The sequence below is a fragment of the Tachypleus tridentatus genome, chromosome 9, assembly GCF_004210375.1.
Source record: "Tachypleus tridentatus isolate NWPU-2018 chromosome 9, ASM421037v1, whole genome shotgun sequence".
Classification (NCBI taxonomy): Eukaryota; Metazoa; Arthropoda; class Merostomata; order Xiphosura; family Limulidae; genus Tachypleus; species Tachypleus tridentatus.
Window position 1 is genome coordinate 26,701,353 of NC_134833.1, and position 22,744 is coordinate 26,724,096.

At 31.9% G+C, this 22,744-nt stretch overlaps 1 protein-coding gene across 1 annotated transcript; it reads right to left on the reverse strand.

The window, feature by feature from the left end:
- Window positions 1–3,948: 3,948 nt before the first annotated feature.
- On the reverse strand, window positions 3,949–18,721 carry LOC143224909 (alpha-L-fucosidase-like). Its single transcript, XM_076453374.1, has 8 exons — window positions 18,237–18,721; window positions 17,018–17,124; window positions 15,145–15,275; window positions 14,067–14,200; window positions 12,269–12,366; window positions 8,916–9,048; window positions 6,868–7,038; window positions 3,949–5,929 (listed from the first exon to the last, which is right to left on the reverse strand). The coding sequence occupies exons 1-8, from the start codon at window positions 18,572–18,574 to the stop codon at window positions 5,665–5,667; spliced, it is 1,377 nt and encodes a 458-aa protein (XP_076309489.1). The 5' UTR covers window positions 18,575–18,721; the 3' UTR covers window positions 3,949–5,664.
- Between the last annotated feature and the right edge of the window lie 4,023 nt (window positions 18,722–22,744).

Below are 22,744 nucleotides of genomic sequence, written 5' to 3' on the forward strand. Positions count from 1 at the left end.
GCTCTATTTATGTATTTATGCATGTGATTTGCTCTTGTGTGCTTAACATGCTAACCACCATACAATACTTTGAAGTATTTAAAACTAATCATGCTACAATTAGTACAGATTGAAAAAGAGCTCAAATGATTAGTGATTAGAAGATTCCAGTCCACTGGTTGGTAACCTTCAGGTCTGGCTATGCTTGAATCCTGAAGTTTCTAATCCTTATACCAAATTTATTTTGTGTGTTGCCATAAAAAATTGCCTTTTTTTTTCAAATGATGTATCAATAGAATAACACTATATTTAAATACTGTTCACATATTTAGTTTATCAATTAATGAGATTAATATTTTAAAATAATGGCTGTTCTGTCTATATGAACAGCATTATTTGCCTACCATAAAAAGCAAAGAGGAAAAAAAAGTGACCTGTAAGTAGTTGGAGAATTCTTATTAGAAGGAAAGGCTTTGCTTTACAGATGTAACACCAAATCTTTACTTTCATTTGTTTTCCCATTAATGCTTTTCAGGTCTTCAGCTATGACTTTTATCATTCAGTTTTTCTCAGAATATTACATACATTTGTCTCCACACAAAACAAGTTGAACTTGGCTTAACTTTTGTCATAGGTTGAGCTAAGTTGTTAAAAAAGTTCCTTTATGTTCAATGAATACAGATCAGGTGTATGAAAATTACATTTTAACCATGACTGTTAACAAACAAAATGTGTTAACAAACACATTCTTACAATCTTTGTCCTAAATCATTTCTGAGTGAAACCAGTAACTGGGAGTCAAACTATATGTACTTTCTGCAGGGTATCCAAAAGTGTTTCAATAATTTCTATCTCTTGCTTTCAAAGTTTGTGTATTATGCTGTGTTGCAGCCTGTTAACAGATCCGACCAACAATTAAACACATCTACTTAACAAAGGACTCAACTTCGCAATATTACCTAGGTACATTCCAACCTTAGAAAACAAAACATGTTTAGAAGATCTAGCCAGGAGACTTGTGACACATTCTATGGAAAACAACCACCAGAAAGAAGACAACTTAGATAATTTTATTGACATCCAACAGCCAAATTTCCCAATAAAAATTTATATTTTCCAGAAACACTTAAAAACAATATCTTAAATGATTTTTTCAAAGAATTTTCTCACAAAACCATCAAAATAATTTCACAAAACAGAAAGCTAAAAAACATTCTTACAAAAAGAGACATTAATTCCATTAAAAACCTAAAACAAGATAAAAACATAAGTCTAAAAGCAGATAAAAGGTAACGCTATAGTCATAATGAACACGAATGAATACATCCAAAAAATGAAGGACATCCTATCAGACATGAACAAATTTAAACCAATACACACAAATCTAACAAAGACACACGAGACGTAACTGAACAAAATACTACTAAAAATGAAAAAAGCCAACACAATTTCACAAACACTTTATTCCTACCTACGTAAAACACACCACAAGTATATGGCATCCCAAATCTCATAAACCAGATTGTCCATTACGACCAATAATGTCCACATATGAATTGTTTAATTACAATCTTGGTAAATACATAGCATGGGCATTCTCCAAATATGTAACATCAGCCACCTCATTCAAAGACTTTAATTTCAAGTCTAATCTAAATCAACTTAACCATAAAGCCTTAATTGCCAGTTTCAATGTTATATCCCTCTTTACATAAGTTCCAACAACTGAAGTCTGCAAGATAGCCTTAGAACTCTATATCCAAGACCCTAACCAACTATAGACATTCCCAGTAACCAATTAGCAACCCTCATAGAATTCACCACGATAAAGAAAAACTTCATGTTCAAGAACCAAAACTATATACAAACAAATGGCCTAAGCATGGGCAATCCAGTATCACCAGTTCTAGCCAACATTTTTATGACACAAGTTGAAACACAAGCAATTAACACAGCATTACATCCACCACTATACTGGTACAGATATGTAGATAACACGGTTGCGGGATTCAAATCTACAGAACACACACTTAATTTTTTCAATCACATTAACTCTATACATCCCAACATTAATTTCACATGTGAACAGGAAGAAAGCAATCAAATATCATTTCTTAACCTCAAAATTACAAGAACCGACACAATTTAAATTAGAAATCCACCGAAAAATCACCCATAACAGACTATACATTCCTTAGGACTCAGCACATGAAACAAAACAAAAACTCAACATGCTAAGAAACCAAATAAACACAGCCATAAAACTATGCTCACCAGATAAAATTAACGAATTTGACAAAATAAAACAATACTTCATCAACATCAATAAATTTCCTCAACAAACCCTAGAAGACATTATATGCACACACCTAGACAGAAAGCAAAATCAACCAACAAAAGTAAATATATCTCACAAATCAAAAAATCACAAAACCATATACTGCTGCATACCATATATTCCCAACATCAGCAGAAAAATAACCAACATTTGGCAAAAACTAGTAACAAAATATGACATTCCAGTTAATACTAAATTTATTCAAAAACCAGGCACAAAACTAAGGTCTATACTGTATAAAAACTACACTGACAAACACCACACCAACTTTCTTCCTTTGTGAACCTGACAATGACCGAAGAAGGTCGAAATGTTGTTTGTTTCTTTACGTAAAATATTTTCTTAACCCAAACGAGCCGTTTTTACATATATATTTCTCTACAAGTGGGTTTTCTCGACATCACTGATTATAACTTTGAGAACTGTTGCAGATGTGTAAGAAAGTTTCCACAATCCTTACTTGAAGCATCTTGAGCAATGGTAAACCTGTGAACTGGCTCCAGTAGTGTAGCTTTAGCAGAGACTGAGATTCAAGGTAAAATTTGACATACATTACTGTTTAGGAATGGATAATCACCATAATACAACCAAAAACTAATGTTTATGAAAATAAAAGATATTATATAACTAAGATATTGATACATTATTTGAAATACAACCACATATTTGTAATGAAAAAATATGTATTAACCATACTACAAGTTGTGTTTAACACAACTAATATGACTTTTAACTTTTCTGTAAAAGCTGAAGAATCAAATGCAATAAGATTTAAGTTTAATAATAATAAGACTTAGAAAAGGAATTTACAACAATTGTAAATATGACAAAGTACACAGAAAAACTAAATGAAATTTAACAAAGGATGTATTATTATACCACATGCAGCTAGTATTAATTAAATATAATAAGAGCTTAAATGAGAGGTAAACTTGTGGTGGTCAACACATCGAAGCAGTTTAGTATTACTTTTTCAAATTTCCAAAGAGATTAAAAGTTTAGATGTGGAATTTTCAAAAAGGTTGTGATATTTTACAAATATTTAGATTATCATAATTAATAGCAACAATATTGTTAAATTACCTATGATTAACCATCACATTATAATGCCCCCACAACTGAAAGGGTGAGCATGTTTTGCGCGACAGGGATGTAAACCTGCAACCCACAGATTACGAGTCGCACGCTTGGCCATGCCGGGCCTCAGCACTAAGTTAAAAATGGAACAAGTGTTGATTATACCAAAGAAACAAGTCATGAATTTTTCAAATTGGTGACACAGCACCATTGTGTAGTGCAAGTATCTACAGTTTCTTTCAGAATTATTGCACAAAGGTTATATGGAGAGTTATCTGCACACAACTGTCCCTAATTACGAACTGATGGGTTAGAAGGAAGGAAACGTGTTCAAAGCACTCACCAGTAACTTGTATGACTGAACTGTGGAATCTGACCATAGTTCATATAGAATACTAGCATCCTCAAAGTCATGCACATAACATTACAAAAAACTGTCAGATAGTCTGCCTACATGGTGAAATTGACATACCAGATTAATAAAATTATAAATTATTAAAATACATGTGTTAAAACAAGAACAAAAATAACTGGAAGATATATACAACACTACATAAAGAAATCAACATCATTTATTGGTCTGATTTTAATATAAGATATGCAAACAAGAATCACAAGGAAGTGTGAAAACACATTCCCAATAACAAGAGCTGAATATGTAAATAAACCAACAATTACATTTAAAGTATTTAGTGTTTGAGTTTGTTAAATATCAACAAAACAAAGTCAGTTAAAAGTTGTTAACTGTAGTTTACTTTTCAAATATGGCTTTACAATTTCTTTAACACTCCTACAAAAAGTGGGGCCTAATAGGCCCCAGAGCAACTTGAAAGGTTATCAATATTAGGCTAATAATTTTGTATTTAAATGAAATTGCCATTTAAATCCATTAATGAATGGATTAACAAGATTCCCACTGTCCCTATCTACTATCTAGCGAAACCACAGCCAGGGGAACGGGCTTGGAGAAATCAGGACTAGAAACGTCTTTTCGTAGGAGTGTTAATGTTAAAGAAAACCTTATTAAAAGTTACCAATTCATGATTTACTGAAACTTACAGAGTAGACAGTTTATATCTACTAAAATTATGACCTAAAAAAAGTATAAAAATACATATCTTGGTACACAAATTTGATCTGCATTTTGAAGTAAACCAATTACTGATGATGTGAATAAATGTTAATTTGAAAGTCATGTTAAAAATTCACATTCTTGTTTTTAAATAAGATTCCTTATCTTCTTTCTATTCTCAGTTATGTGCTTTACAGTAGTGAAATGACTGCCATGTTTTGTATTTTCTGAATGGTTAATCCTTAAAAAAAAAGCTTCTTTAAGAGTGTATTACAAAAAAAAGTTTTTTGCAACTCTTAAAATTTCATATTGGTATCAATATAACAGGAACTACAAGTGCTGAACAGTCAGTTTGAGAACTTACTTTGAAAAAAAAAAGTTTCTTTTCATGAGAGAATTTCACAAAACAAAAGGCTCTTCTGTTATATATAGTTGGTTGGTTTAAGAACATATTTGCTTTTATGTTTGTATCACATACATGCATGGTTTTATTACACCATGTTGAATAAATTGATTTGAAATGAATACCTCCCCTTTGATACATCTTACAGAAATGACAATTGTCAAAAAGCAGCCAATTTGGTAGCAGACCTTTGCACTCAGTAAAATGACAAGGAACTGTGTCATTCCAAACAGAAAGTTCCTTGCAGCTACTAAGCAAATTTGAATGTTAGATATACCCATTGCATCGAGAAACAAACAAACATTTACATCAGCATACCATTGCAGGCAGTTTCCTTTTGCTTAAAAAACAAATCTAATTTGTTTTCTTTTTGAAATAACAATACAATTGTAAATGACCCACCAGACTATCATATTGGATACATGCTATGATCTAAGACATTGGGTTGATTGCATATTTTTTATTTATTCATTCCTACTTTAGGAAATTTACCAGTGAACTGTTTTAGTTTGCTTCTGCTAGTATATTAAAATATGCCAATCAGAATTCAGAATTATGTCTATTTGGGATACAACAGACACAGGAGTTGGTCTAGGTGCTACTTATAGCATCAGCTTTTATGAGTATCGTTTATGGTGTGAACTATATTAAGTAACTTTGTTATAGTTATTATCAAGTTTCTTTAAGCTATTTACTAATCAGATTTTTATGGTAATGATTAATAACACAGTGTAATTTATCTTACATTTAACACTAATTATTTGTTTACCATTTTCACACAAATCTACTTTACTATCATTGGTAGTTCACTACACCTTCCATCTTTAACACCCAGGCCCATTGACATGGAAGGATATCTGGAGTCAACAGTGGAAAATATATCAATACACCTCCTGTTGCAGCCTTTTTAAAGTCCAGAATACCTTTCACACCAAGTACTGAGATTTTGGAAGTGCTTTTCAAAATTGGTGCTCCTAGATAAAGCTGGTTGTTCTTTGGCCAATTCAAAATAAATGCATACACAGTAGGAACAATAGTATTCTTCCTTCCTTTTGTGTACCTAGACAAAAACACAAGCAGAAAAAACAATCTATAAGGATTAAACATTAAAAACATATAATGAAAGCCATTTTATTTGTCATAATACTCATAACAAGCATAGACACTGAAAAATGGCTATCTACATGTATCAAAATGTAAATGATGTTTTGATACATGTGTGGAAAAGTTACAAAGTAAGAAACATTTCTCTAAAATTTATAGGTCTATAAAAGCATAGAATTATTATGATGCACAATAAGCACACAAGACGGAAATTTTGTGTTTTTCAAGAGGGACTGATGACACTCCTGTTTCTTTCTCATGGTTATTTTTTTCCAGAACTACTGGAGAGAAAAGAAGTCCTCTTGTTTATACATGCACCTTTATGACCATGAATGTCCAATAACGTTTTGTTTAGCAGCTAAAATTTAAAGAACATAAGAAATGTTTTCTTCTATAACATTAAAATTTTAGGATAATTGAAATTAGACCTCTATAAAATAATTTAAAATGTTTTAAAAACAACTGAACTGATAATCTTTACGAGTTTATTTCTGAAAAAAGGAAATGGAGTAAAAGGTTTTTCTTCTAGAATTTCCATATGATTATAATGATGTCTGATTTTATGGTATATTTTGAAATTCTGTAAATAACACAATCAAATGAAAGAAGAATTGAAATGATGATAATTCACAGAGTGGAAAAATAAAAGAAACATTCAAAGTGTTTCATTAGATGCTAATCAACCTGTGAAAACAATACAAAAAGAATGACTCTGTTAGACATTTTACTTGACAATACAGTACAGAGAGTGCCATCCTGACAGGCCTTCGATATATCAATAACATTATGTCAGCTTGGCACAGGATAAAGTGGCTCTGCCAGCTATTTCATGTAGGAATAGTCTACCCAGCTTTGCTTGATGAGTAACAAGATTTTATCAAATATTTTACTTACCATATATTTGGTGTAACTGTATCATTTTGATAGGTCCAAGGTCGACTTTCATAAACAGCTTCGCCATTTACGTTTAACCATTTTCCAAGGTTTCGAAGTCTTTCTTCAAATATTGGTATGATTCTACCATCATGAGTGGGACCAACGTTAATCAGAATGTTTCCTCCACAACTAATGGAAATTAAGGGAATAAACAACTGAGTTCATCTTTCCAACATTAAGATTGACTGTGTGAGTTTATTAGAACTGCATATAAAACTAAAGTAATGTAAGTTGCAACTGTAGGCTTGACACAAATATTGAAACAAAATTTAAACATTTAATTTGTATGGGAAATGTAAACTCTTCACACGAGGTTCACTACTCAGTTAATATATCCACTGGTAAGATTTGAAAATATAATTCAATTTTAATAACTTTTCCTTAATGGAAAATTGACTGCAGAGCTTTGCTTTATAACAGAATGTGTGAGAAGCTTTGAAATGCTAATACTATATTGTATTAATAATGACGTAACTACTGAATATTAGATTATAGTTTATCATTAAGCACATAGCTATACAATAGGCTATTTGTGTTGTGTGGGAAATGAACCCAAAAGTTTAGCATTTCAAGCTTTCAGGCTTAGTACTGAGCTACTGTAGGAAATAATTCTAGATTTGCATAATTTTGATCAAGCAGATAAAAGTAATTTGTATTAAAAAAAAAGCATAACAAGTTATTTTTTATTTCTGTAAATTTTTAGAGAAAACTTCTTTAAGCAGCTTAGAACAAAAAGGGACAGATATAACTTCAACCTGTTCTTGTTAGTTTGCATCATGCAGAGCACTGCTATCTCCAGTGTAAAGATAATAGGAGACACTGCTAAAAACTTAAAAAATGATCATTTATATAATTGTATTGGTAGTAATTCTTTGCAACTTGTATCAAAAACTGGCAACATTCAGTTCATTATAATTACTTTACTGGACTGTCTTATTAGTTGTTGTATTTCTACAGTTACAGGGTTCCCACTCTTTCTAAACTTTAAAAATTAAGGACTTAGAAAATCGTCTACATTAATTACTTGGATGCACGACAAAGGGTACATTCAACACTAAATATTCAACTCTGAATCACAGGCGACATCAACTAATGACTCATTGATGATTTTATGTAATGGTTAGAAGACATGTTTACTGTGTACATTATACATCACTTTACTAGTTAGAATATAGTTCCACTCAATACCCATACCAAAATAAAAGATGCACAATATTTCATTGACAAAATTAAGCCATTTTTAAGAGATGAGAGGAACTTCTGCCAAAATTAAGTTAATTTTATTAGCTTTATTAAGATGAATATAAAAATTAAAGAGTTTTCAGGGACCATGGAAACTGAATTATCCTATTTCATTTTGTTTTCTGTATTTTGGAGTTTTCAATTAGAACTGAAGTGTAGGTGAACTAGTGTACTATAACTCCTTCAAATGAGGCTAGAAGATCAGTTTCAATGAGATCGAAGTTTATTTTTATGATAAAATATTAATTTATAGGAGAACTAATAGATTGATGTTGCAGACAGAATAACATCTAAAAGAAGTTTCTTCTTGAATCATGTGATTTATCATAAGCATGCCAGCTACACTTGTTTCCATTACTGGGTTTGAAGTTTGATTTAACCCTTAAACAGTGGGAATGTTGTAAGTGACAACATCAGTTGATGATGGCTGCCGTACAAGGGTTAATAACAATATGTTCATAATATATAAAATCTAAGAACGTATATAGTAAATGTAACAAAACAACAGCATAAAGTGTTCTGTGACACTAGTTATATCAAAATACTTTACAGTGCTACTGAAGTGTTGTCATCCAAGCATTCCTCATGATGTACAGTTGAAATGCAAAGATGTCCTTAACATACTTTCTACTTTGGATTTTTGTGCCTCTTTCAACAAAGTGATCATTGCAAACAAGTTTTAAAAAAACATCACATCCAATCCATATGTACATATATTATTTGACATAGTGTAATAACTTTCTCCATTAAGACAATACAATTACCTCACAGTTTCAACTAGGATACTAATTAATTCTTCCATACTCAAGTAGTCTTTCAAATTAGCAGTTCTTCGGTAGCCCCAAGAATTCTTGTCTAGCGTCATGGCATCTTCCCACTTACGATTTTGTAATTTCCCTAAAGGCATCAAAAAATGTAAGACATTGGACCTAAGGACCTTTAAATAATTTTTTTCCCAATGAATGAGTAAAACATTTTTCAAAGGTAGCCACTTTCTAATTGAATAGTGAATATGCTGAAACCAGAATATTCAGCCATCTATAACCAAACAAAACTATTTGCTAATTCTGTCCTGTTATAACTATCAAGTACCAACTCATTAGATACCAAAAAGTAACAATCAATAAATTTCAGGGACTGAGTTCAAGTTCCCAGAACTATAATTGATATGTAAAAATCTACTTCGTCTCTAACTTAAAACTTTAAAGAGACAGTTTGAACATGTAATTAATGTGAAAACCATTTACATGTTTTTTGAAAAAAAAAAAGTATTGCACTAGTATTGAAAATTGTAAATTTTTCCTTTGGTCATGTTCTATTTATTCCTGCTGCTTCATTACAATGGTATCTACAGTGATGTTTCTATGAGATTAAACTGTTTTCTTTAACAACCGTGTCAGTTATCTTCCTATACAGCTTGTTTTAACCTGGTTGGTATCTTAGGTCTACAATTTTCAACTGTATTCCAAGCAGACCAATAGACATAAATGTCCACTGATGGACTTGAAGGGTATCTGTTTAAACAGTAATGTGGTGACTATGATATTTTGGGCCATCTTTCTTATAAAAACAAGTCAATGGCTTCAAATTGTGGTTTGGTTTTTGTAAGCCTTTGTCAATGTGGTTAACATTACCAGGATATATGCTCAGTTTCATTTCTGTGATGTTTTGTGCAAGAGAATTCTCTTTAGTAATTATAGTCTTTACACTGCTTGGAGCTCATTAGTGTGCCAAATGCTCAGAATGACTACTTTTCTTCTAACTGTTGTATTTACTCTGCTGTGTGTCATTTCAAAATTTTCCCGTATGAATAGTTCTCTTTGGAGAGACCAATGATATATTCCTTCAGCCACTAAGCAAAACATCTACTTTCACATGCAAGATACATACTTCCTTATCAAATATCTGTAGGTATAGAACAGTGGTTCCCAACCTTTTTATGCCCTGCACCCCTAAAAAATTTTAATATGTTCTTGCACCCCTCACAGTAATGATTTATTTAAGAATAAAGGTGAATGTGGCAAAAACAAGTTTTTATTATTAGTTTTTAATGGTATATAAACAAAAACGAAACATTTGGAAAAGAAAAAATATTACAACAAAACTAAAAGTTACATAAACCCTACATGGCCTACAAAAAAATAAATTTTTATCCATACATGAAATGAAATTTCTTTCAAATGACTTTCATAGTATTTCCAAATGATCCACAATTCCTTTACACACACATGGAATTAGTGACTCATCCTCACCTACCATTTCTTTGAGTGATGGAAAATTTGAAATATTCCCTCTTTTAACTTGTCAACACCAGAGATGTAACTTTTCTTTCAAAGCATTTAACTTTTTGCAGCATTTCAATGTTTACGTTTTTCCCTTGAAGAGATACACTCCAGTCATTCATATGAGTGAAAGTATCACTCAAATAGGCTGGCATTTGGTTGAATTCTTGTTATTCTATTTCTCCGGGCAGATCATAGTCACGTTTCTTCAGAAAAGTTTTGACTTCTTCTCGCAGTTCAAAGAAGCGTGTTAAAGCTCTACCATGTGACAGTCAGCGGACTTCTGTGTGGAAAACCAAAACTGAATACTCACTTCCAAAATCTTCACAAAACGAGGCAGTGGTTCAGAGCGCGACCCTTAATCCAGTTGATGGTCTTCACAAAAGTGTCAAGGACCTTTTCCAACTTTGGAGGCAATGTTTTTGATGCCAAAACATGTCAATGAAGAAAACAGTGAGTACCTTGCAAGTACAGAATCTCTTGTTTCATCAGTGCAAAAAAAATCCTGATTTATTTCCTAGCATAGCAGGGGCACCGTTGGTACACACAGAACCAATAATTTGGATAATCTAAATCATATTTTGCAAAGAAGTCCTTCACACACTGGAAGACATCTTCCCTTTTGTGATTTTTTCAGATCTTCACAGAACAGGAAATCTTCCATAATGGCACCATCATGGACATACCTCATTAATGCTGTGAGTTGACTGCAATTTGCAACATCAGCTGTTTTGTCCAATTGAAGGGAGATTTTCGAGGGACTAGCCCTGATATCTGCGATAACTTGGTCCAACTTGTCCAAGCTAAAATCACCAATTTGGTTTTGAATAACATTATTTGATAACAGCACTAATTTTAGCTTGTTTGAGGCTTCTTTTCCCGAAACAATTGTTGCCATTTCTAATGCATACGGTTTTATCACCTCTTCTGCAATTGTATGGAGCTTCTTTAATTTGGCTACTTTATACACCATGTGGTATGAAGCCATTAGCAATGGTTTGTCAGCAGATATAAAACCTAATTTTGGAAGGGATGTTCGAGAATCAAAGCGGGCCCTTCTACCTTTCAATGATTCAACATCATGGCCTGCAACAGCTGCTCCACCATGCCAGTTGTTGAAGTGTTCCTGTAGCTTAGATGGCTTCAAATTTGCGTTTGAAAGGACAGCATCACAAAGCATGCACTGGGGTTTTTGCAGATCCTCAGTTGTTCTGATGCAAGTGAAACCAAACTTCACATAATCATCATTCCATTTCCTTTTCTTTGACATAATGAAGTTTTTTGCACGAACACAGAATCAACAATGCACTGACTACCATAGCATCACGCATGGGTTTATATACTCTGCGAGACTTTCTTGAACATTTTCAAATGTATGTCACATGACGTCATTGATTAATTCTGGATACTTCTGGAAGTTTCTCGAGTCATGATCATGTGAATACATAACATGAATAAATAACAGACACTTTAAGATGACATTCACAAATGTAACCTAATTAGTTGTGCTGAGTATTTAGGTAACGTTTACATTTCGAACGTAATTTTTGAATATATAAGACAGTACCCTTAATATAAAAAAAAAAAAACAAAAAAAACTGAAATGTTATCTCGCACCTCCTGGAATGCTATCTTGCAACCCTGGTTGGGAACCACTGGTCTAGAACATCACATCTACAGAGAGACAATAACTTAATTTACATTCATTTTCATATAAATTTATAAACGATTCTTTACACCAATTCCTTTTAAAAACTAGTCCAGTATTTATATTAGAACATATACTATTGTACTTATTTTAGCTAATGATAACAAACAAACTGTTACATACTTACCAGGATTATATTTATCCTGACAAGTGAAGAAACCACCATGATGACAAGCAATGCCTGAACCCCAGCGATCATTGACCACGACAGTGTTCCTCACTGGACTATGGAAACAAAAAAAATTGTGTTAATTATAACGACATGCACACATGAGGTTCAGATAATTATTTTATTACCATGATATATAGTAAAATGTCATTCTCATTGAACATATAGATATATATTTGTTATAACAATGTAAATTGGAATAGATATCTTCCTTGTAGAAAAACAAGAACCGTTAAATGTCAAAAAACGTTTTTGTTACCTATCTGCTCAAGGTTTTTAGGGCAAAGTCCTATAGCTTGTGAAAAGTTTCATTGCAATTTCAACTTTATTTATTGAAGTTTTTTTTAAGCTTATGGTAAGAATATTCTTAACATTTACTTACTATAAGGTGAAGAGAAAATTTGGAAGTAATTACGTGAAACCGGACCATGACAAAGTGTTTGTGCATGAGTACATGAGCTAGATTTTTTAAAACGTTTTTTTTATAATGTTCATTTAAGCATCACTATCTGACATTTTGTATAATCAATACATGTGTAGAGTTTGTAATGATTTGGTTTCATCTAATGATGTACATATTATCTCTTCAGTTTGTAGGAGTTAAGGATGGTATTCTTATTAGAGTGGCAAACCTCTTCTAAATAAAACAATTAATACAAAGGAATATTTTCTTAAGCTCCAGAGTTTGGCTGTTATGTTTGTTCATGTTGACAGCTGATCTTTTTTTTGGCACTACATTCATTCATACCTGTAGCCGATTGTTTCTTGAATTATGTTGGTTCACACTAGTAGTTGATCTATTCTGGTACCATTTTGGTTCGTATTGGTAACTGATCATTCCTTAAACCATGTTGGTTCCTTCTGGTTGCCGATATTTATTGGTATTAGTAGCAGATCATTTCTGGTACCAAGTTGGTCCATACTAATAATGTGTTTTTGCTATACCATCTATACTGTTTTATACCTGTAGCTGATATTGTTTAACTAGTTTTGTCAGTATATCATGTTGATTCATACTTGTAGATGATTCTTGTTAGTACTCTGTAGATCACTTCATATTTGTAACTAAATCTGTTAGAACCATGTCTACCAATATTTATTTCAAAGTTTTCATTTATTCTTAGTTATTTCCTATAAAATCACAAACATACAGTGTCAATTTCTAGTACGTATGTTAAGTAATTAAAATTGTCAAAGCTAATTAACAGGCATAAATTATAAATGTAAGGAAAAAAATTTTGCTTTGCTAAATTAATTAAGCATAATGTTACCTTTTATTATTATTTTTGTTTGCTATAGTAAAACAGCACAAAAATGATTTTAAACAGTAAGAGGTACAAAATCTATCAGGAGCACAATATTAAGCAAAGGTTGTTTGTTGGATTTTCTATACAGCACAATCTCAGTATTTGCAAGAGATGTTGCCAACTTATTTTTAGTTACTTATGAAATCATGTGAAAATGTAACATACTTAATTACACACAACATGTTTTGAACCAATCCATCAAGTAATTAAAACATGTTAACTTACTGATAAATAAAATATTTAAACTGAAAAAATAAAATGCTCTTTGAATAAATTACTTATAATTAAAACCTAATATTAAATTTATAAAACATTTAACCTGTTGTAAATGAAACAAAAACATTCCAATGGGAGATGTAGAACTACTTGCTTTTATTCAGAAGTAACATAATGCTTACTCAATTATTACTCATTAATATAGTAATAAAGTGTGGATCTGTGAGTAATACCTTTCGTTGTAAAGCCATGCAAGAAATCCTGTACTGTTCCAGTATGTATCTGGAGCCTCCCAGTCTCCATCTGACCAGATGACTTCAGGTTTGTACATGTTCACCAATTCTATCAGTTCAGGCATAGTCTTGGTCTTAAACAAAGTATATAGTATGGAAAAGTAAAAAGTTTACTGGTGGCGTAAAACTTGTACTCACTAATCATTTGACATGGATTTATTCATCAGGATTTGACAGAAACAATATTTTCAGTTGTAATATTTTTTGTTTTATTATGTCTGGTTTGCTCTGTAACTACAGTAAAAAAAAGATTTGATATTTATATGTATTTCAGAGTTACTTTGCTTTAATTTCAACTAATAAACTTGATTGTTGTACACACTGAGGTATGAGATTATTATAACATATTTTCAAATCAATTTAAAACTTATAAATGAGGAAGTGGAATAATTTTGCTACTTAATATCTGGTCATATACATTTAAGATTACATTTTTTCTTCATTTTAAGCCTAAAAATTAACCTTTATTTTTCTTTGCATCTTTCTATGCTACATGAAACTTTCTTGCAAAATTAGATGATGCAAGTATATATATATATATGTATAAAGATGAATTTTTTTAAAAAATGCTACAAATTATTCAATGCATATACAAATTATTCAAGCATACCATCAATAATAAAAAAAACTCTCTTATCAAATTAATTTGTTTAAAAGTACTAACACTTTAACTGCCATAGTCCTGTACGTAGGATACACTACATAACTTGTTTCAGTTTTAAGTGTGACACTAATCAGACACGAGCTTGGACTTTTATACCATCTTGAAGAAATAGTTTTCCCTCAAACTTCCCAAAGTTCAAACAGATAATGGAATATTAAAACATGTATTTTTATTCTTTATTGTTTGTCCAGAAATAAGCCTGTCACCATGTGAGGTATTTATGAAAATGGCAATAAAAAAATTAAATATGATATCTTGAAAATTAACATGAAAAACATGTGATTTTACACATTATCTTACAGCACATTACTTAACCCAGTATGACATCTGAAAGGTAAATATACATAAATTTACCTTTACAAAGAATTGTGACTTCCAGTCATTGTTTTTATCATACAGATACAAAGGATGGAACCATTCAAAAAGAGAGTGGTAGATTCCAAAGTGAATATTAGTTTTCTTTCTAATTGCATTTGCCAAATCACCTGGTACAAACAAAGCGAAGGAAACTATTATTTCTTAACACACACTTCATCTTTTGGGAACATGTTTCATAAATATTTTCTTGTTACTGCAAAGTAACATCTACTTATTTCCATCAGTGCTAAGAAGGATATGGCTTCAAGAAATATAATTTATTTATAATACTCTTGTTTGGGTTACACTCTCATTAACACATTAGCTCCCACATGGTGAGTCATGCTCATTTTCTTTTTAAAGGGTCACTTATTGGCTGGGACACAATGGCTACATATACATTCTTCCTCAGAAAAGTAATTGTGGGACCCTGGAAAGTATCGGCAAAATAGGAGCCAATATGTTAAGAAAGTTTACTTAGCAAGCTAGAAATATTCTTTAAGCTTCACTAACAAACTAGATACTATTATTATTTTAATATATAATAAAGACCACTTTCAGCCATACAGAAACTCTTCTGGGTTATTATGAATATATTAAATTACAGAAAATTATAAAACAATAGTATTTAGTCTCCTTAAAGATAAATGTGTGTGTCAATTAGTTATATATAGACTACATAACAATAAAATTCTTCCATCTTCAAATGATTTCAATGTACAATTAAGTCACGAGGTACAAAATGTAACACTAATTTCTTGGGGCATATTCATGTGATATACAAGAGATTAAAAATGTTGTTTTGTTTTACAATAAAATTAACTGATTTGGAACTCTATATCCACGTTTTAAGGAACAAGTGCAAAGTTTTATGAAAAACTTGTGCATTAGTTAATACACATAATGTAAAAAATAAACAATGAAGTTTATATTACTAGATATAAAGAAAACAAAAACATGCTGTCTGCAGTGACATTTATTTTTAAAAGTAAAATATAAAAAAGTGATAGTAAACCTACCACCTACTAATAGAAACAATATGCTGCAAAGTTGATAAATTTCATAAAAGATAAACATAACAGGGCATATTTATAAAACTACAATCTATCAGCCAAGAATAACTGAAAAGTTAAATAAGAAGTTATATTCAGAAAAGTAAAAAAATAGCAACTGAAATCTATCAAAACTTAATCAGTGAAAAACTGCCTTACTAGAAGACATATAAACATGGTAAACATGGAAAAACTGCCTTACTAGAAGACATATAAACATGGTAGAAAAACTGCCTTACTAGAAGACATATAAACATGGTAGAAAAACTGCCTTACTAGAAGACATATAAACATGGTAGAAAAACTGCCTTACTAGAAGACATATAAACATGGTAGAAAAACTGCCTTACTAGAAGACATATAAACATGGTATAAGACGCACAGCAACTAAGAGAACTCATTTTCTAAAGAAGACGGTCATAACTCTGTAAGCAATTAAGTGCATAAATAGTACAGCCAGGCAGTTAGCTTGATAGAAATTATTACCACTAGAAACTTGTTACATAAAATAATCAATTTATGTCATAATTATTCAACTAATTACAAAATTAATGTTTTGATTATTATAACTATTGAAGTAATTGATCAGTTACTTTGAAGTTCAATTTAATCCATTAGTATAAAGACACATGAAAATAGTCAACTGATTAAAATCAGTGTTTCAGATTATTACAAATTATCAAATCTCTGTGAGAATAATCAATTAGTTAAATGTATCTGATCAAAAGTGAGTTCACCAACTAATCAGTTATCAAATTCAACTAATTCCCAACTCTAAAAATGGCTCAGAAAAATGTGTTTTTATACAGTAACCACACCTAGTAGGTCACGTTTTGGTCCAACATCCACAGCATTCCAATTCCAGGAGAATTTTGAAGGCCACAGCGTGTATCCCTCATGATGCTTACTGGTCAGTACAACATACCTAAAACACCACAACAACATGAGTCTTAATATACAAATGAAAAGCAAGAGAAATAATGGAAACTATTATACATCACTAACAAGATAGAAGCTAAAGTGTTAAAAACGTTTCTAAAACAGCACAGAAATTGATGGCTTATAATCACATGTTGAAAGTAATAAAAGCACATACAAAATTGTAACAATAAATCTGAAAAATTAAAACAAAGGGCAATTAATATTTTAATTACTTATAGCATACATCTAAAAATAGCAGGAATAACACTTTAATATATGATATTTAAAATAACAAAAGTACAAAATGAATCACTATTACTAATAGTGCCAATGGTTTATAAATACTTGTTAAAATAAACAAAAGTGCTGATACAGTAGCCAAGTAATCTATTATTAACTTAATACTAGTGTTACTTGAAGATATCCTTGAACTCTGATGCAATATGTTATCTGTAAACTCTTTAACCAAAACTGAAATTCTGCACTTGATATAAGTAAAAAAATCCACTAAAAAAAACAAACTCAGTGGTTATTTGTGGCCTGTCTTTCTCCTTTTTCAGAGATGCTTCATATATGAACAGGTAAAATAAAAAACATTGATTAAAAAGTTAATAAAAATACTTAAAGGTTGCTTTACTGATGATATGCATATGATAAGATTAAAATAGTTATTTTTTAGACACTCAAAGATTTGATTAATAACATTCAGGAGTGTACAGTGAGTGTAAAGTCACATTACTTATCAGTAAAATACTCAAAGCTCTGTGTCAGCGCTAAATACAAGATTGGGAATGTTGATAAAACAAAAACTGTACAGAGATCTGTGCTAGTGGTTCTGGTTAGAGACATCTATTGAGATTATATGTATATGCCATAAAACTATTTTTTGTCAAAATAATATAATAAAAATACTTCTAAATTATTGTGTAGATGTAATGATGTTCACTAGTTTGTTTTTTTTAGAGCAACAGGCAATTCCTCGATGATGAATAATTAACTTTGACTGTAAGCTTTATATCCTGAATAAACTCTCTAAATATCTAGCATTATAGCAATTTCAATTATCAAAGCAAAGATACACTAATTGGACACCTATAAAAAACTAAAGTGTCTTACCTCGCTCCTGATGCATTAAAAATCTCAGCCCATTGCTCTGGATCATAGAATTCGCAAGTAAAACTTGGAGCAAACGCTGCATAAGTGAAATTTGGTTTATAGTTCCAATCCATAAAATCTACAAAAGGTTTCAATTTTCTTTGTTGCCACTGTTCCCAGAACCATTCTGAACCAAAACTGGGTACAGAAAACACCCCCCAATGGATGAATATTCCCACTTTGCTATCATCATACCAGTACGGTAAAGGTCGGCTGTCTATAGACTTCCATGTAGGTTGATACTGAGAGCTACTTAGCACTACAAATCCTAAGATTAACAGTGATGCAAGCGAAAACATCTTCAACGTAACAAAATCTTCACGAACTTTTACTATGGTACTTCAACGATTGTTTGAAATTTATCACAGACTCACGCTGTTTCTACTTCCAGAACCACCTCTGAGTCACGTGCAACTAAGTATCTTTTTGTAACCAAGCTGTTGTCAATGTTATCTCACATGCGCAGTACAACGCTAACTTGTAAGTGTTATTGCAATAATATCTTTCAAGATAGCTTGAACGGCTAGTATTTTTTGTCGGGTTTGAAATCAAGGATGTGTTTCGTATACATTTTTAACTCTAAAGGCAAAAAAAAACTATACTTTAAAAGCCACCTCAGTTGAATCACGAACCGATATTTGACTGATTTGTAATTTGCATTTTTTCCTCCAGCCCCATTCCAAATAATGACACCAAAACTCGAAACTTCCCTTAATCTACATGTCAAGAGGAATGAGATATTTGAAGAAAAAAAGTTTTTATCCTAGAAATGAATCAGTACGATACTACAAAATACGTTTAACTTTCTATGTTCCAAAAAAGAAAAATCGCCTCATCCCACTGTCAACAAGTATGCAGCATCATTTTTATTATGTCTTAAGGAAATTAGGAATTGTCAAAGACTTAAATAAGATATGCGGATAGTGTTTTTATGGTACAAAGATCGAGTAACATTAGTAAAACTATATTGAAGGAAAAGCAAAAAAAAGCAGTCAATAGTTTCAAATATTGATGCTAAATAAATGTACCTTAGAAAACAATTTTCTTGTTTGTCTTCGTGTCGAATGAAATTTCATAGGTTGAATTTATTTTATGTATGTTTTTTTTTCAAATGGTTGTGGGTGTGTTTTTTTTCTTCTAGCAAAGCCACATCGGGCTATCTACTGAGCCCACCGAGGGGAATCGAACACCTGATTTTAGCGTTGTAAATCCGTAGACATATCGCTGTACTAGCGTGGGGCTTTTCAAATGGACAAAAGATGTTTACTATTCTATTGATTCTGTGTGTGTTTTTCCTATGTCAAAACCACATCGGGCTATCTGCTGTGTCCACCAAAGGGAATCGAGCCGCTGATTTTAACGTTATAAATCCAGAGACTTAACTGCTGTCCCGGCGGGTGACCTATTGCTTCTGTCTAATATGAAAGTAATAATTTTAAAATTATATACCTGGAAATTACAGGAAATACGATTATAATGTTTTATTGAAACGTCCTTGTTATGGAGTTTCAGTTTTTAAAACAACAGTAAATACAAAAATAGGTAGTAAGTTGTATCTGAATTGCTTTTCTATTGTCTTTAGTGCTAAGCCAAATTAGGCTACCTCCTGTGTTCACTGTGAGAAATCGAACCTCGAATTTCATCATTTTTACCCCGCTGTTAAATCGAGGGGCAAATGAAATGCAGACAAATTTAAAGGTGCTATAGTCAGTATAGTAGCACGAAAGCAATAAAAGAATGAACTGCAATGACAAAAAATATGAGAAAAACCTCTACAGATTAGACGTATAATACACGTACGTAAAGGGGGAAAAGGTTGAACACTTGCTTTGTATCAAATTGTGTAACCTTCATTTGACCATTAAAATAAACTAGAAAAGTAATTTTGAAAATTTATCTCTTAATAAATCACCAGCATATTACGATTAAATTTTGTATTCTTTGACAGATTGTTTAGGCAGAGTATTCATGATCAAACTTTGTAGAATGAACGGCAAATGCCTATTGTGGAGACACAAGTGTAGAGGACGACGTTTCGAAAGTCTTCCGCCTTTTGTCTTCAGATTGAAGACTTTTAAACAGAACGTTCACACTTCATAATTTGTACGCCCCAACTATTACAAATACTACGATCAAGTAGTATTTTGCTACACGGTAGCAAAAACTATTAATTTATTAAACAGTTACATCTCTATACAAAGTTAGAGTGAAACACTATTTTTGCTTATATTCAATCAAATGGTTCGGTCAAACACTTATTGACTTGGAAAATTTTAACATTTACGAATACCATTAGAAAAAGCGATAATAAAGTTTTTAATGTTATAAGTAGGTCCTACATTATTTTTCTCCCTCCCCCTCGTGGCTCAGCGATAAGGCTGAAAGCTTATTACGACAAAATTCGAGTTTCGATACCAGTGGGAGGCAGAGCAAAACGCAAATAGCCCATTGTGTCCCGGTAAGACTGGGTGATTAGGGCATTCACTTTAAAATCTGAATATCGCGGGTTCGAATCCACGTCACACCAAACATGCTCGCCTTGTGAGCCGTGAGAACGTTATTATGATTCGTTCAATCCCACTATTCGTTGGTAAAAGAGTAGCCCTAGAGTTAGCGATAGGTGGTGTTGAGTAGCTGTCTTTCTCTAATCTTTTACTGCTATACCAGGGACGGCTAGCTCAGATAACTCTCGTGTAGCTTTGCGCAAAATTCAAAAACAGGAAAACAAACTTATTGTGTTTAGCATCAAACAGGATTCTGTAATCAACTAATTTCTTCAGTACTATTTTATTCTTGACGTCTTTTTAAAAAATTTACGTTAGTGTTTAAACCGTACTATGAGATAAGTCACCTTATTAGTTTAATTTGTCAGATCATAGTTATATATATATATATTAATGTTTGTTTATTTGAAATTTAGTACAAAGCTACACAACGTTTCTAGCATTGCGAGTCAGCAAAATTCTGCTGTGCCACGAGGGGGCAAAAAATATAGATTTAAATGTATGTAAAATAGAATAGTAAAGATTAATCAAAGTAATTTGATACAAAAACAGTCTATTATATTTTCTTGAATAAAAATTATAAAGAAAAATAATGCATATGGAACATAGACAATGAAAATTTATGGTATTTCAAGGTTCGTGATGAAACTAGAAAACAGTTACGTGATCTTTGCTGTAGAGAGAGATTCGTGGATATACTATTGGAAGAACAAGAACTGACTTACTGCAAGCGGAATGATATACACGACATTTAGAGGGCCTGGCATGGCCTAGCGCGTTAAGGCGTGCACTTCGTAATCTGAGAGTCGCGGGTTCGCGCTAGAGTCGCGCCAAAACATGCTCGCCCTCCCAGCCGTGGGGGCGTTATAATGTGACGATCAATCCCACTTTTCGTTGGTAAAAGAGTAGCCCAAGAGTTGGCGGTGGGTTGTGATGACTAGCTGCCTTCCCTCTAGTCTTACACTGCTAAATTAGGAACGGCTAACACAGATAGCCCTCGAGTAGCTTTGTGCGAAATTCCAAAACAAACAAACAAAACAGACATTTAGAGTTACGACGAACAAAAATAACACTACTGACAAGAAGTAAGAAAATGTTGATAATTAGGGCTGAACGTCTAATGGTAGAAAACTGTCAGTGTTGGTTATTTGATTATGTGAAGCGATTAAAATCAAACGATGTATTTGAATAATAAAAACAATTAATTGTATTTCTGAGTGACTGGTTTATATGTCCAAACTCTCTCAGCAATTACAACAAATCTAACAGATAATCTGTTTTCACTACCAGAATCATTTTTGTAGCTGATAAACTAAAACATTAAATTACTGAAGTCGAGCAGTATCTCTGCTCTACATAAAATAGTCCCAAAAAGTGATATAGGATACAATCAGCTCATGCAACTGATGGACTTTTTGCACGGATTCTGGATCCTGTTATAAAAATAACTGTTAGGATTAAATTAGCACTTCATCTTGATCCCATTTGCCATGTTCCAAATAGAAATATAGGATTATTTGTTTATTATATAACAATTGTACCAGTAGTATTTGCATACCATACATCTTCCGTTACTACGATTAACCAATAAACTATGTGATAAACTTAATCATATTATTACTAAGACTAACCATAACAGTTTATTTTTAAATCCCTTGGTGGACTTCAGCAGATAGCCCGATGTGACTTTGTTATACTAAAATAGACAAACATTTTTAATTATGAAGTTATCAATAAGCTTTTTTGTCGCCGCGACAATTTTCGACCAACTTTTCTTGTTTGTAGTTTAGCACAATGCTACAAAGAGGACTATCTGCGCTGTGCCTATTATGGACATCGAGAAATGAATTTTATCAGACTAACTTAGGATGATACAGAAAAGCTACAGAGATACAAAGAATGACAGTAAAGGCAGGGGGAAGACAAACTGATAAACTTTGAGTACAAGTTTGTTTTCTTATAGCA

Excerpts from the sequence above, each read along its gene's own strand:
- LOC143224909 (XM_076453374.1), bottom strand. The coding sequence starts at position 18,574 with ATGTTTTCGCTTGCATCACTGTTAATCTTAGGATTTGTAGTGCTAAGT. Across the intron at positions 17,125-18,236 it reads TTTAATGCATCAGGAGCGAG|GTATGTTGTACTGACCAGTA; the intron begins GTAAGACACTTT and ends GTGGTGTTTTAG. Across the intron at positions 12,367-14,066 it reads GCATGGCTTTACAACGAAAG|TCCAGTGAGGAACACTGTCG; the intron begins GTATTACTCACA and ends TTGTTTCCATAG.